Genomic DNA, 15,974 nt, shown 5'->3' with positions numbered 1-15,974 from the left:
GGCCCCAGCGAGCCATGCCAGGTTTCGTAGGGGCCATAGGAGTTAATGAATGGGCCACGGTAAGTTTACAGTTTTAATGAAATATTACTGAAATATACAAGTAAGAAATAAATGAACATATGTAATTTAGTTTGAACCCAGAATGAAATGAATGGGAAAATATGCTAGTTGATGTTAAAGGCAGAAAAACAGCTTAGCCTAAGTATGTGGGGAAGGGGTGGTGCATGTCAATAGTTATGTCTGCTCCTACTTGACCACACACAAAACGCCGGAGGAACTCAGCAGGTCGGGCAGCATCCGTGGAAATAAACAGTCAATGTTTCGGGCCGAGACCCTTCGTCAGGACTGTAGGGGGAAGGGGCAGAGGCCCTATAAAGAAGGTAGGGGGAGGGTGGGAAGGAGAAGGCTGGTAGGTTCCAGGTGAAAAACCAGTAAGGGGAAAGATAAAGGGGTGGGGGAGGGGAAGCAGGGAGGTGATAGGCAGGAAAGGTGAAGGAGGAATAAGGGAAAGCACAATGGGTAGTAGTAGGGGCAGAACCACGAGGGAGGTGATAGGCAGCTGGAGGAGGGGGCAGAGTGAAACTGGGATGGGGGAAGGGAGGGGGAGGAAATTAATCACCACTCACACCCTCCAGAATGGCTTACTGTGCCCCGCTTCACATCCGCCCCCATATCACTGGTTAGACAGTGAACAGCCAGGCATGACCCAACAGTGATTACCATTACTTTGTTATAGATAACTACATATTAATACAGAAACATCCACATCTAATTCCAACTGAAACGATGACAGAAGTTATTTTGTTTCCATATCAAAGACTTTATCAGAAGGGATTATATGGAAAGCCTGGCATGGCTCATGTTGTAGTTTTAATCTAATTAAAACCATTATGACCATCATAAAAAGACTGAAGATCGGGCAAGGCCAATCAGCAAGCGTGCAGCAGGAGGCTAGTTCTGTTTGCCTTCCACTGACCCATGCGTGTTAAGACTTATAAAACATGACATGAAGGCTACAGTTAATGCAGTGGGGTCACTGTCAGAAACAGCTAAGCTGTAGAGGCGAGAACGCATAAAGTCAACCACTGCATCAGTATCTACCACCACAACTTACATTAAATCCCTGATACTTATCATATTTTGAAAGGGAGTTCAATTCGCTTTACTTGGTGAGTACACACTCTTTATTGCCGCATAGAATTCATAGCTTCAAAGTACGTTTATTATCAAAGAACGTAAAAATTATACAACCTTGAGACTTGACTCTTATAGGCAGCTACAAAGGAAAAGACCCAAAAGAACCTAATAAAAAAATAAAGTCCAAACCCCAATGCACAGAAAAGGAGGGAAAAAAAGCACAAAACATGCAAACAATACAAGCAAGCAACAACAACGTTCCAAACCAAATTGAATAGATCCAAATTCCCGGAACAGCCTGGACTAGGCCAAGGCCTCTGTATTCAGCTCACCATACTGGTGGGGCAAATCGTCGCAAAGTTCGCAGACACAAAGCATGGCAGCCGGGTCCAGTCTCACAGCATCAACATCATGAAGGGGTGTCACGTGATGACGTGAGATTGAGACGTGTAAATCCAGCTCTCCCGCAACAAATTAGTAAAGTACCGTTTAAACAAAACAAAGTTAATAAATATTTTCTGAAAATTATTTATAAACTTTGTAAAACTACTTTACGATATGCCTCCTAAACCGCAACAAAAGAAGTCTGCTGTTGCGAAGCAGCCGCGAGAGGGGAAGAAAAAAGGGCCTACTGCAACGATGGAGCCTCGGACTCAGGTTGGATCTCCTTCGGTAGAACAGGGAGCAATGGCGGTGGTAACAGGTTCTTCGAAGAAGGCACCGGAAATGCGCATGCGCAAATCGACACAACGCAAACTACAAGAACCGACAGCCACTGCAATTGAAAATGACTCAGAGTCAGAATTGGATTCTGCAGAGAACACAGATGAAGAAGAGGAGGAAGAATTGGAAGCGATTGGAAGTAAAGGAGATGATAGAGACATAAGAGAGGCTATATTGCAATTAACGGCTGAACTAAGAAAAGTAAGAGAAGAGCTTAGAGATACGAAGATGTGCTATAATAAAGTTATGGAAAGACAGGACAAAATGGATAAGAAGCTTCAAAAGATGGAAAGAGCAATGGGGCATATGAATGATAGAGTGGAAAAAACAGAAAATGATTTGCTTGTCTGGAACTCGTAAAGAAATCGACTCTTGGAGAAAGTGGACATGTTGGAAAATTTCAGTAGACGTAATAATATTAAAATTGTTGGTCTTAAAGAAGGTACGGAGGGCGAAAAACCAATAGAATTTTTTCAAAAATGGATCCTGGATGTTTTGCAAATGGAAGAGGAGGTTCGACCAATTGAAATTGAGTGGGCACATAGAGCTCTAAGACCAAAACCAAAAGATGACCAATATCCACGATCGATTTTAATAAAATTCTTAAGATTTCAAGACAAGGAAAGCATTCTACAGGCAGCTGCTCGAGCTGCCAAGGATAGAAAAGGGCCATTGATAATTAAAGGGAACAAAGTTTTTTTCTACCCTGATATAAGTTATGAACTTTTGAAGAGAAGGAAGAAATTTAATCCAGTGAAAAAAACCCTATGGGATCATGGTTATCAATTTATACTGCGTTATCCTGCAACCTTGAAGATTTTTTTGCCTGGTGGAGAAAAAACATTTTTTGATGACTACCAGAAAGCAGAGCAGTTTGTGCGAGATTCTCTGAATATTCACCAGATACAAGAACAAATCCAGGGGAGCGAGATAGATTGAAGATGAAGATTGGGTTAAAGAATGGACTTGTTGGATTTTTGAAGCTGGATGGATGAATGTATAAATATATCATTAATTATACGAGGGGGGGTAAGAAAGGTTAAAACTGGAGGAATATTATTTGGGAATAGTAACATTAATTTTGCCTATATATATATAATTTTTTTTGTTGCGGGGGATCTGGAAGAAGCACTGATCGATTGCTACGCTAATCATGTGTGCAAGCGTGGCTTTTGCCACGACCCGTAAAATGGAGGGGGGTAGTGTTGTGTATCTTTTCATTCACAACATTAGTGGGGGGGTATTTTGTTTTTTCTTTTTTTGTATTCTTTCTATCTTTTCTTTTCTTTTTGCCTGGAAGGTTGGGAGGGAAACACATAGCAACATGGTGAAGTTTAAAGAGATTCCCCAAGGAACTATGAGAGTTGAGAAGATAAGTAATGTTTTAGATTGGAGTAACTTTGTTAAGAATAATGACTAATTTATTGAATTTTTTGAGTTTTAATGTTAATGGGCTTAATGGACCAGTGAAAAGAAAAAGAATCTTAACAGATATTAAAAAAATGAAGATAGATTTAGCTTTTTTACAGGAAATGCACCTAACAGAAACAGAACATCAGAAACTAAAGAGAGATTGGGTAGGAAGTGTTGTTGCGGCTTCATTTAATTCAAAAGCGATGGGAGTAGCAATTTTGATCAATAAAACGTTACCAATTAGAATACAAAATGTAATAACTGATTCTGCGGGGAGATATGTGATTATACATTGTCAACTTTTTTCTGAATTATGGACTTTTATGAATATTTATGCACCAAACGAAAATGATGCAAAATTCATACAAGAAGCTTTTCTGAATTTGGCGGATGCACATGAAAAAATATTAATTGAAGGAGACTTTAATTTTTGCTTAGACCCAGTCTTAGATAGATCATCCAAGGCTGTTATAAAATCGAAGGTAGTAAATTTAACTTTATCATTGAAGGATTTAAATTTGATTGATATATGGAGAAGAATCAATCCTAAAGAAAGAGACTATTCGTTCTACTCCCATAGACATAAAACTTACTCAAGGATAGATTTGTTTCTATTATCAATGCATATTCAACACAGAGTGAAAAATATGGAATATAAAGCAAGAATATTATCAGATCATTCCCCTTTATTAATGACAATAATAATGGCTGATAAGGAAGAAGTGGCTTATAGATGGAGATTTAATTCAACATTATTAAAACGTCAAGATTTCTGTGACTTTATGAAAAAGCAGATTCAATTTTTTTTGGATACAAATTTTCATTCAGTGGATGATAAATTTATATTATGGGATGCAATGAAAGCATATCTTAGGGGCCAGATAATAAGTTATACGTCTAAAATTAAGAAAGAATATATGGCAGAACTAGATCAATTGGAAAAAGAGATTACAAAAATAGAAAAAGAATCTCAAAAATATATGTCAGAAGAAAAACGAAGACAACTTGTTAAAAAGAAGTTACAATATACTACGCTTCAGACATATAGAACGGAAAAAGCAATTATAAGAACTAAACAAAGGTATTATGAGTTAGGTGAGAGAGCACATAAAATTCTTGCCTAGCAGTTGAAAACAGAAAACAGCTTCCAAAACAATAAATGCAATTAGAACAAGGGCAAATAAAATATCTTATAAACCTCTTGAAATAAATGAAACTTTTAAAAATTTCTATTCTGAATTATATCAATCAGAATCCCAAAATGATGTTAATGAGATAGAAAGGTTTTTATCACAAATTTCTCTTCCAAAATTGAATTTGGAAGAACAGAAGGGATTAGATATGCCTTTTACATTAAAAGAAGTTGAAGAAGCTTTAGGATCACTCCAAAGTAATAAATCTCCAGGAGAAGATGGTTTTCCACCTGAATTTTATAAAAAATTTAAAGATTTATTATTTCCTCTTTTTATGGAACTAATACGTCAAGCAGAAAAAATACATAAACTTCCAGAATCTTTTTCAACAGCGATTGTAATAGTATTGCCAAAAAAAGACAGAGACCCTATGAAACCAACATCATACAGGCCTATTTCTTTATTGAATACGGATTATAAAATAATAGCAAAAATTTTATCGAATAGATTATCTAAATATTTACCAAAATTAATACATATGGATCAAACAGGATTTATTGAAAATAGACAATTGGCAGATAATGTAACCCGGCTACTCAGTATAATTCATTTGTCACAAAAAAGGGATGAGAAGAGTATAGTAGTAGCTTTGGATGCAGAAAAAGTATTTGATAGATTAGAATGGGATTTTTAATTTAAAGTATTAGAAAAATATGGGTTAGGAACATCTTTTATAAATTGGATTAAAACTTTAAATTCTAACCCTAAAGCTAAAGTAGTGACAAATTCTCAAATTTCAACACCATTCCAGTTAAAAAGGTCAACTAGACAAGGTTGTCCATTATCACCTGCTTTATTTGTACTGGCGATAGAGCCATTAGCAGAACTAATCAGAATTGATCCAGATATTATGGGTTTTAGAGTTAATCAGGAGGAATATAAAATTAATCTTTTTGCCGATGATGTTTTGATCTATTTAACAAACCCACAACATTCATTACATAAACTATCTTCTAGATTGGATGAATATGGGAAGGTATCAGGTTACAAAATAAATTGGGATAAAAGTGAAATTTTACCTCTTACTAAAGGAGACTATAGTCAATGTCGATTAGTAACCCAATTTAGATGGCCGGTAAATGGTATAAAGTATTTAGGTATAAGACTTGATAATGATGTAAAGAATTTATATAAATTTAATTATTTACCACTGTTGAAAAAAATTCAAGAAGATTTTGACAAATGGATGATACTACCAATAACATTAGTAGGTAGAGTCAATGTTGTAAAAATGAATATATTTCCTAGATTACAGTATTTGTTTCAAACGTTACCAATACAATTGCCACAGAAATTTTTTCAAGAGTTAAATAAATGTGTGAGAAAATTTCTTTGGAAAGGTAAAATGTCAAGAATATCATTGGAAAAATTGACATGTAAATTTGGGTTAGGAGGGTTACAACTTCCAAACTTTAAAAACTATTATAAAGCAAATCACTTAGATTTATTGCATCTTTCTTCGATGATCAAAAACCAGCATGGATTAAAATAGAACTAGATAAGATAGGAGAAAATAGACCTGAAGATCTTATATATAAATGGGAATCTAAATGGATACGGGAAAAGAAAGAATCTCCTATATTAACACATTTGATTGATTTATGGAATAAGATAAATGATGATAATGAAACACAGAAATCTCTATTAGCAAGGAGACCTTTGTTTCAAAACAGACTTATTCCTTTTACAATGGACAACCAACTTTTATATAATTGGTACCAAAAAAGGATTAAATTTATAGGAGATTGTTTTGAACGAGGTATATTGATGTCATTTGAACAATTAAAGGATAAATATAAAATATCTAATAATACTTTCTTTTGTTACTTTCAATTAAGGGCTTACTTAAAAGGTAAGCTGGGTCAAACAATGTTTTTGCCAAAACCTAATGAAATTGAAATTTTAATTCAAAAAGAGAAAATTAAAAAATTTATTTCTTGTATGTATAATTTGATTCAAGAACAGACAATTAAACAAAGAACCCATAAGTCAAAGCAAAAATGGGAAACAGATTTGAATATTAATATTGATGAAACAAATTGGTCAAGACTCTGTCTTGACAGTATGACAAATACAATAAATGTTCGACTTAGATTAGTACAATTTAATTTTTTACACCAATTATATATTACACCACAAAAAATAAATAGATTAAATTCAAATCTATCTGATAAATGCTTTCGGTGTAATCAAGAAATTGGTACTTTTTTACATTCTACTTGGTCTTGTTTTAAAATTCAACCCTTTTGGATAAATTTAAGAGTCTTATTGGAACAAATTACTGGAACTCAACTTCCACATAACCCTGTATTATTTCTATTAGGTGATATTGAAGAGATAAAACCGAAACTTAAATTGAATAAATATCAGAAAGAATTTATAAAAATTGCATTGGCAATAGCTAAGAAGACTATAGCAGTTACTTGGAAATCTGATTCGTATTTAAGTATGGATCGTTGGAATAATGAAATGGCTAGCTCTATTCCACTCGAAAAAATTACTTATAATTTGAGAGATAAATATGTAACATTTTTGAATATTTGGCGCCCTTATTTACAAAAGATAGGATGGCATATTTAAGTGCTCCGATAAAGACCTTGGTCCCTTGGGGAAAGTAACGAATAATTATACCAAATTTATTTGGAATCCCATGGAGCATGTGGAAACCTTCCAACATCCAGGCGGTTCTTTTCTTTTTTCTCTCTTTTTTTTTCTTTTTAGGTAGGACTATATATATGGGGGGGTGGGTTAAGGGGAGGGGGGAGGGTAGATTTTATCTTTTCATGCATTCTTTTTGAAAACTCAATAAAAATTATATTAAAAAAAAACATCATGAAGAGGGGAGCCCCCAGTCTATCCGCGCCGGTGTTTAAATTGTCCGAACAGTGAATCATACCTCGTATCAGGACCTGCACGCCGCTGTGGCAAATCGCTCTGGGCCTAGAACACACTGCCCAGCAATTTGCTTCGGGCCTAGATTTCGCTGCCAAAGAAACCATTCTCCAAATCAGCTTGGCGCCTAGAGCAGTTCAACCTCTCCCAATTCTTAACAGAGTTAAGATCTTTCCAGTCTATCTGGGGCAGTGCTTATATTTGCATATATAATAGCATTTTTTAAAAATGGAAATTTTAAAAAATATTTACAACATGTATCTAAGAGCTACCTAAAAGGTAAGTTTTATTTTCACATGCATATTCAATAGATACATTTTCACGTGAGGTTGCACTTATTACAATTCTTCAATGTTTACTAGTTTTTGGCAGAGCCTACTCACACAATTGTGTTGTTGTTACTATGTGCGTATACACACATGCGCACACACACGTGAGCACATACACTTCTTTAATTTTTTTAATATCAGATTACTCATGGGTCCTGCAGCAAAGAAAAATATCAGCAATATTCCATTGATTACCTTGCCTGTGGTTTTATTCCATCCCCATGGGACAAAACGATGCCACTGTGTCTGATTCGTATGACTACACTTTCAAATGAAAGCATGCGGTCATGTAAAGTGAGGAAGTGCATAAGCTCAAGACAAACAACTTCAAAAAACTACTTGATAATTTTCAATCAGGGCCGACAGTACAGCAAATGTTCAGTGAAAAGGCAGCCAAGATAGAGGCTTACTTGCATCTGATGAGATTTCAAACTGAATTGCAAAAGCTGGCAATCCACATAATATAAATTTATAATATCATATAAGTAATCAATATAATATATTGATTCTGTCTGCAGCCTCTGTTGTAATTTCTACTGCTAGGAATCAGAGTGTAAATGAAACTATTTAAGCCATCCCTTTGAGCAACTCATCAGTATCGAGGAGTATTGATGAAATGTTAGATGATGTGGAGAAACTACTAGTTGCACAACGGTAAGAAGTTTGCCCTGCAAATTGACGAAATCACATTACATAATACTGAAGCCTGTCTGATGACATATGTTAGGCTTCTGAATGATGATCAGGCCAGTGAGGAAATGCCTTTAACCTGAAAGCTTAAGACAGATACCAAAGACCTAAAGGTTTTTGAAGAAGTCAAGAACTATTTCTTGGAAAACAATATTCTGCTGGAAAATATAACAGCTTGCTGAAGTAAGGAGAGTAAGCAGTCAGTGCAGAGTTGCCCTGTATCCATTCCCCTCAGGAATAAGCATACCCCTTTGGATACTGCTGGGGGCGGGGGAGATGACCGATCAGCACACAGCAGCAGCAGCCAGGCCTGTGGCACTGTGGCCGACTCTTGAGGCTCAGCAGGGTTGGGTAAAGTCAGGCAGAGCAATATTAATAGGAGACTTGATAGTAACAGGGACAGTCAACAGATTCTGTGGCCACCAAGGAGAAGCCAGGATGGTGTGTTGCCTCCCATGAGCTAGGGTCCAGGAGGCCTCACAGCAGCCGCAGTAGGTTCTCAAGAAGGAAGGTGAGCAGCTGGAAGTCATGGTGCACATTGGCAGCAATGACATAGGTAGAAAGAGGGAAGCAGTCCCGTGCAGGAAGTGTAGGGAGTTAGCAAAGAGGTTGAACAGCAGGGCCTTCAAGGTAGTAACCTCTGGATTATTTCCTTGCCACGTGCTAGTCAGAGCAGGAACAGGATGGCAATACAGATGAATGAGTGGCTAAGGGACTGGTGCAGGGGACAGAGTTTCAGGTTCTTAGATCATTGAAACCTCTTCTCGTTCAGGGAGACCTGTACAAGAGGAACCAATAACCTGGAAGGTTCACAGTGCTACTCAGGAAGGTTTAAACTAGTTTGGCAGGGGGATGGGAACCAGAGCATCAGGTCAGAAAGTGGAGGGAAGGAGAGGATGGTAGATATCAGGGCCGGTAAAAACAAGCAGGAGCAAAGTAACAGATAAGATGAGATGGATAGCTTGAAGTTTGTCTATTTTAATGCTAGGAGTTTTATGGGTAAAGGTGATGAACTTAGAGCATAGATCAGTACGCAGAACTATAATGTTGTGGCCATTACAGAGCCTTGGTTGAGAGCAACAGGAATGGGTGCTAATATCCCAGGGTTGCAATCGCTCTGATGGGATTGTACTACAGATCCTTCGCCCCCCCCCCGACCCCCCCAACACCTCCCGATAGTCACAGGAACATTGAGGAAGAGATGTCCAGGCAGATTAAGGGAAGGTAAAAAAAAAACAGGGTAATTGTCATGGAGCACTTCAATTTCCCTACAATAAACTGATATCTTCTTAGTGCAAGAGGTTTAGATGGGGCAGAATTTGTTAGATGCATCAAAGAGGGTTTCTTAACTCCACCAAGAGGAGGGCTGTATTGGACCTGGTCTTGGGTAATAAGGCTGGCTGGCTGAACAGTGAGAGAACAGTGACCACACTCCTTGAGGTTTAAGAAAGTTATAGATGAGGATAAGTATAGATCTTGTGGGACAGTATTAATTTGGAGCAGGACAAATTACAAGAGCATTCAGCAGCAACTAGGGAGAGTTAACTGGGATCAGCTGATTTTGGGCAAGTCCACATCCGACACATGGAGGGTGTTTGAAGACCAAATGCAGAGTGCAGGACAGGTATGTTCCAAACAGAAGAAAGAACAAGGATGGAAATGTAAAAGAACTTTGGATGTTGAGAGAGGTGATGAATTTAATCAAGGAAAACGAAAACTATGTAAGACATGAATGATGTTGAAGGCATCACTAAATCGTGGCTGAAAGATGATTTTGGCTGCAAACCAATGTCCAAGGATACACATTGTGTCGAAAAGACAGAGAGGATAATGTTCTGTTGGTGAAAAAATGAAATCAAATTATTAGAAATATGTGACATGGGGTCAGAAGATATTGAATCATAGTGGTTAGAGCTAAGAAACTGCAGAGGTATAAAGACCTTCATGGGAGTTATATACAAACCCTCAAACAGTAGTAAGGATATAGCCTACAAATTACAACAAGAGATAGAAAATGCATGCCAAAGGGCAATGTTTCAATAGTCAAGGGGGACTTCAGTATGAAGGTGGTTTGGGAAAATCAGGTTGGTGCTGGATTCCAAGAGCGAAAATTTCTAGAATGCCTACGAGCTGACTTTTTACAGCAGCTTGTGGTTGAGCCCAGGAGAGAATCAGTAATTCTAGATTGGGTGTTGTGCAATGAACCAGAATTGATTAGAGTGCTGAATTTAAAAGAAGTCTTCGGGGAAAGTGATCATAACATGATTGAATTCACCCCGCAATTTGAAGAGAAGCTGAAGTCAGATGTATCAGTAAAACAGTGCAGTAAAAGGGATTACAGAGGCATAAGAAAGGCCAGAATTGACTGGAAAAGAACACTGGCAGGGATGATGGCAGAGCAACAATGGCTGGAATTTCTGGAAGTAATTAAGGCACAGAATATATACATCCCAAAGAGGAAGTATTCTAAAGGCAATATGACACAACTGTGGCCAACATAAAAGCCAAAGAGAGGGCATTTAATAGAGCAAAGATTGTGAAAAGTTAGAGGATTGGGAAGCTTTTAAAAATAAAAGACAACGAAAAAAAATCATTAAGGTAAAGATGGAATACAAAAGTAAGCTAGCCAATAACATTAAAGATATCAAAAGTTTCTTCAGATATATAAAATGTATAAAAGAGGCAAGAGTGGATATTAAATGCTGGAAAACGATACTGGAGAGGTAGTAATGGGGGACAAGAAAATGGTGGACGAAATGAATAAGTATTTTGCATCAGTCTTCACTGTGGAAGTCAATAGCAGCATGGTGAAAGCTCCAGGTCTCAAGGGTCATGAAGTGTGTGAAGTTACCATTATTAGAGAGAAAATTCTTGGGAAACTGAAAGGTCTGAATGTAGATAAGTCACCTAGACCAGATGGTGTACATCCCAAAGTTCTGAAAGAGCTGGCTGAAGAGATCTTGGAGGAATTAGTAATGATCTTTCAAGAATCACTAGAACCTCGAATGGTTTCGGAAGACTGCAAATGTCACTCCACTCTTCAAGAAGGGAGAGAGGCAGAAGAAAGGAAACTATAGGCCAATTAGTCTGCCCTCAGTGGTTGGGAAGATGTTGGGAGTTGATAGTTAAGGATGTGGTTTTGGGGTACTTGGAGGCTCACGTTAAAATAGTCCATGGTTTCCTCAAGGGAAAATCTTGCCTGACGAATCTTTTTGAATTCTTTGAAAGAATAACATGTAGGATTGACAAAGAAGAATCAGTTGATCGTGTGTACTTGGACTTTCAGAAGGCCTTTGATACTCCGAAGACCTTGCCTGTTTACATTTCACTATCCAATCCTCAATATTTCTTGAGATAAACCTTTTTATTTACTTATTGAGATAAAGCACAGAGCAGGCCCTTCGAGCCGCACCAGTGAGCAACCCTCTGTTTAATCCTAGCCTAATCACAGGACAATTTACAATGACCAATTAACCAATCTTTAGACTGTGGGGGGGGGGGCGGGAATTGGAGCACCCAGGGGAAACCCACACAGTCACAAGGATTGCGTACAGAGTCCTTACAAGCAGCGGCAGGAATTGAACCTTGGTCAACAGTACTGTAAAGTGCTGTGCTTATCACCACACTATCATGCTGCCCTAACCCTGTTTGACTTATTGGTCTTTCAGCATTACAGGATTATGCTAGTCTTAAACTTTTTCGCTTTTTCTTTTTTGGCAGCATCCCTGTATATGGATGAAAGAAAATGGGAAGGTTATGGGCTGTGTAGGAGGGATGGGTTAGATTGGTCATGGAGGAGATTTATATAGGTCAGCACAACATCATGGGCTGAAGGGCCTATACTATACTGTTCCACATTTTAAATGGGATATAAGTGAGGCTTACCTTTTTCTCACCAGTCTCCTCTTCCAGGGTAATGATTTTGTGATCCCGATGTGCATGCAGGATGCACAGACTACAGATGCACATCTGATCGGTCTTGCAGAAGAACTCAAGGAACTTTGAGTGCACTTTGCATTTTCTCCTGTCCAAATCTCTGACCGGGTCAGTGAGCTGGTGGTCTCGAAGGGCCTTGTCCTCAAGATGTGGCCTCAGATGGACCTCACAAAATGTAGACAAGCAGGCTAAACAGGACTTTGCTGCCTTGGACCCACAAGAATCGCATGTGATGTCCTCCGCCAAAGTCAGCCTGGCTGCCGCCTGGCCCATCTTATGGAACTCATCCACAATCCCACATAGGACAATATTTTTCTGCAGATTGGGCCTGGTGGTGAAGGCAGCCCGGCACTGTGGGCACAAGTTGACCGAGCCAATGGGATTCTGATCCCAAGTTTTCTGGATGCAGTGTAGGCAAAACGTGTGTCCACATGGAAGATTGACAGGATTGCTGAAGACCTCCAGGCAGATGGAGCAAGACAACTGTTGCTCCAGGGAGAAGAGGTTTGTTACAGCCATGGTGTGGCCAGACTAGGGCGGAGGCCACAGGCTCTTAGCTTGACTTCCAGCTCATTCTTGGCTGCAGGTTGTCCCCCTGCCCAAAAGAAAAGACAGCAATTACCACCTCTTGCCCCTCAAACACCCGGATCTGCTCTCCTCAACCCTCAATCGGAGATCTCTTCCTCAAACACTAAACATTGCCCCGCCCTCAGGATCTACATCCTTTCTCACTTCAGACACCAGGACCCGCACACACCCGCCCCCTCTGACACCAGGACCCGCACACACCCGGCCCTCTGACACCAGGACCTCCTTGGCCCACTGACACCAGGATTTGCACCCCCTCGCCACTGGGACACCAGAATCAATCCTCCAAGAAAAAAAACACCAGGCTTTGCTGCAACGCCCGCACCTCAGACACCGGGATGTTTCTCCCCTCGGACGCCGGAACCCTCAGACACTGGCGGGTAGTTTCTCCCCGCAGACACCGGCGGGATGTTTCTCCCCTCAGACACCGGCGGGTTGTTTCTCCCCTCAGACACCGGCGGGTTGTTTCTCCCCTCAGACACCGGCGGGTTGTTTCTCCCCTCAGGCACCGGCGGGAAGTTTCTCCCCTCAGGCACCGGCGGGATGTTTCTCCCCTCAGGCACCGGCGGGAAGTTTCCCCCCCTCAGGCACCGGCGGGAAGTTTCTCCCCTCAGGCACCGGCGGGATGTTTCTCCCCTCAGGCACCGGCGGGTTGTTTCTCCCCTCAGGCACCGGCGGGAAGTTTCTCCCCTCAGGCACCGGCGGGTTGTTTCTCCCCTCAGGCACCGGCGGGAAGTTTCTCCCCTCAGGCACCGGCGGGATGTTTCTCCCCTCAGGCACCGGCGGGATGTTTCTCCCCTCAGGCACCGGCGGGAAGTTTCTCCCCTCAGGCACCGGCGGGATGTTTCTCCCCTCAGGCACCGGCGGGTTGTTTCTCCCCTCAGGCACCGGCGGGTTGTTTCTCCCCTCAGGCACCGGCGGGAAGTTTCTCCCCTCAGACACCGGCGGGTTGTTTCTCCCCTCAGGCACCGGCGGGAAGTTTCTCCCCTCAGGCACCGGCGGGATGTTTCTCCCCTCAGGCACCGGCGGGATGTTTCTCCCCTCAGGCACCGGGTTGTTTCTCCCCTCAGACACCGGGTTGTTTCTCCCCTCGGACGCCGGAACCCTCAGACAACGGTGGGTTGTTTCTCCCCTCAGACGCTGGAACCCTCAGACACCAGCGGGTTGTTTCTCCCCTCAGACACCAGCGGGTTGTTTCTCCCCTCAGACACCAGCGGGTTGTTTCCCCCCTCAGACACCGGGGATTTCACGGATGCTGGGATCCGTAGAAACCGGTGTGTTTCACTTGTCGGGTGCCGGAATCCTCGGCCTCTCGCTCGGCAGGAACCTTACCTCCTCGATCCCCAAAAACGCCAAGTCTCTTCCAGGTCTTTTTTCGTAAAGTTTAATGGCGGTTGGCAGACCGGCATTAGAAGCATTACCGCCACCTACTGACTGGGAGTGTGCAGCAAAGAGACAGAAATAAACTCCCCCTCCAAAAGAACTCATATCAAAACGTCTAATGCTTTTCAGATAATCATTTTATACATTACGATGTCATACGATTTGTAAATGGACATTGAACCCACGTTACACACAAAATGTTGGAGGAACTCAACAGGCAAGGCAGCATCAATGGAAAAGAAGTGTTTCGGGCTGAGACACTTCATCAGGACCGACAGAAAAAAAACTTCCAGTAATGCACCTCCTTCACCATTTCCCTCTCCCACCCATCCCCGTTCCGGCCCATCACCTCCCTCAGGTGCTTCTCCCACCTCTCTCAGTTCCCACAGCCCCTCCATCAGATTCTCCCCTCTTCAGTCCTGCATTCCCCCTCAGCTCTCCACCCCATCCCTCCCTTCCCCCAGCCCCACATGCCACCTCATGCCTCCTCCTCCCCATTCTCCTCCTCAGGCCAGCTTTCATGATAAGTCCAGGCTGGGGATTTTGACTCCATAGGTCAGAGTTTTCCAATTTATCCCCTATCATTAACCAAAGATTCTGTGGACCCCAGGCTGGGAACCCCTGACATAGATGCTGCCTGACCTTCTGAGTTCCTCCAGCATTTTGTGTGCATTTTTCTGGATTTCCAGCATCTGCAGAGTCTCAGCAGGCCAGGCAGCATCCATGGAGGGGCATGTAGTCAATGTTTTGGGCCAGGATACTTTATACTTTATTGTCGCCAAACAATTGATACTAGAACATACAATCATCACAGCGATATTTGATTCTGCGCTTCCCGCTCCCTGGAGTACAAATTGATAGTAAATATTAAAAATTTAAATTATGAATCATAAATAGAATATAGAAAGTAAGGTAGTGCAAAAAAACCGAGAGGCAGGTCCGGATAGTTGGAGGGTACGGCCCAGATCCAGGTCAGGATCCGTTCAGCAGTCTTATCACAGTTGGAAAGAAGCTGTTGCCAAATCCGTCCGTACGAGTCTTCAAGCTCCTGAGCCTTCTCCCGGAGGGAAGAGGGACGAAAAGTGTGTTGGCTGGGTGGGTTGTGTCCTTGATTATCCTGGCAGCACTGCTCCGACAGCGTGCGGTGTAAAGTGAGTCCAAGGACGGAAGATTGGTGTGCTACATGCCAGTGAGGGTAGGAATAGGATGCTCTGGAGGATGAACAAGTGGCTGAGGAACTGGTGTAGGGGGCAGGGTTTCAGATTTCAGGATAATTGGGACTTCTTCTGGGGCAGGTGGGACCTGTACAAGAGAGACGGGTTACACTTGAACTACAGGGGGACCAATATTCTTTCAGGGAGGTTTGTTAGTGCTATTGGGGAGGCTTTAAACTAGATTTGCAGGGGGATGGGAACCAGAGTGCCAGAGCTGACAGTGTGGCTGGGGTGAAAATAAATGTTGTTAAAAGTTCAAGCAAATCTGCTAATAGAAAGGTTGTGAATGGTGGTTAAAAATCTTCTGAGGTGTATATATTTCAATGCTAGGAGTATTGCGGGGAAGGCGGATGAGTTGAGGGCGTGGATTGACACGTGGAATTATGACGTTATAGCAATTAGTGAAACTTGGCTACAAGAGGGGCAGGACTGGCGGCTTAATATTCCAGGGTTCTGATGTTTCAGATGTGATCGAG

The 15,974-nt window shown here is 41.3% G+C and overlaps 1 protein-coding gene across 2 annotated transcripts in view; it reads right to left on the bottom strand.

Moving 5' to 3' along the window:
- LOC134360210 (E3 ubiquitin/ISG15 ligase TRIM25-like) overlaps positions 1-14,322 on the bottom strand; it is a 56,217-nt gene extending 41,895 nt beyond the window's left edge. For both annotated transcript variants that reach the window (XM_063074281.1, XM_063074282.1), the window contains exons 1-2: positions 14,234-14,322; positions 12,263-12,908 (exon numbers count right to left, since the gene is read on the bottom strand). In XM_063074281.1, the coding sequence (XP_062930351.1) occupies positions 12,263-12,832 (570 nt within the window). In that variant the 5' untranslated portion in view covers positions 12,833-12,908; positions 14,234-14,322. The remainder of the gene's footprint in view (positions 1-12,262; positions 12,909-14,233) is intronic.
- Between the last annotated feature and the right edge of the window lie 1,652 nt (positions 14,323-15,974).

The sequence above is a fragment of the Mobula hypostoma genome, chromosome 22 (assembly GCF_963921235.1).
Source record: "Mobula hypostoma chromosome 22, sMobHyp1.1, whole genome shotgun sequence".
NCBI classification, from domain to species: Eukaryota; Metazoa; Chordata; class Chondrichthyes; order Myliobatiformes; family Myliobatidae; genus Mobula; species Mobula hypostoma.
This window is presented reverse-complemented; position numbering and strand designations above follow the sequence as displayed.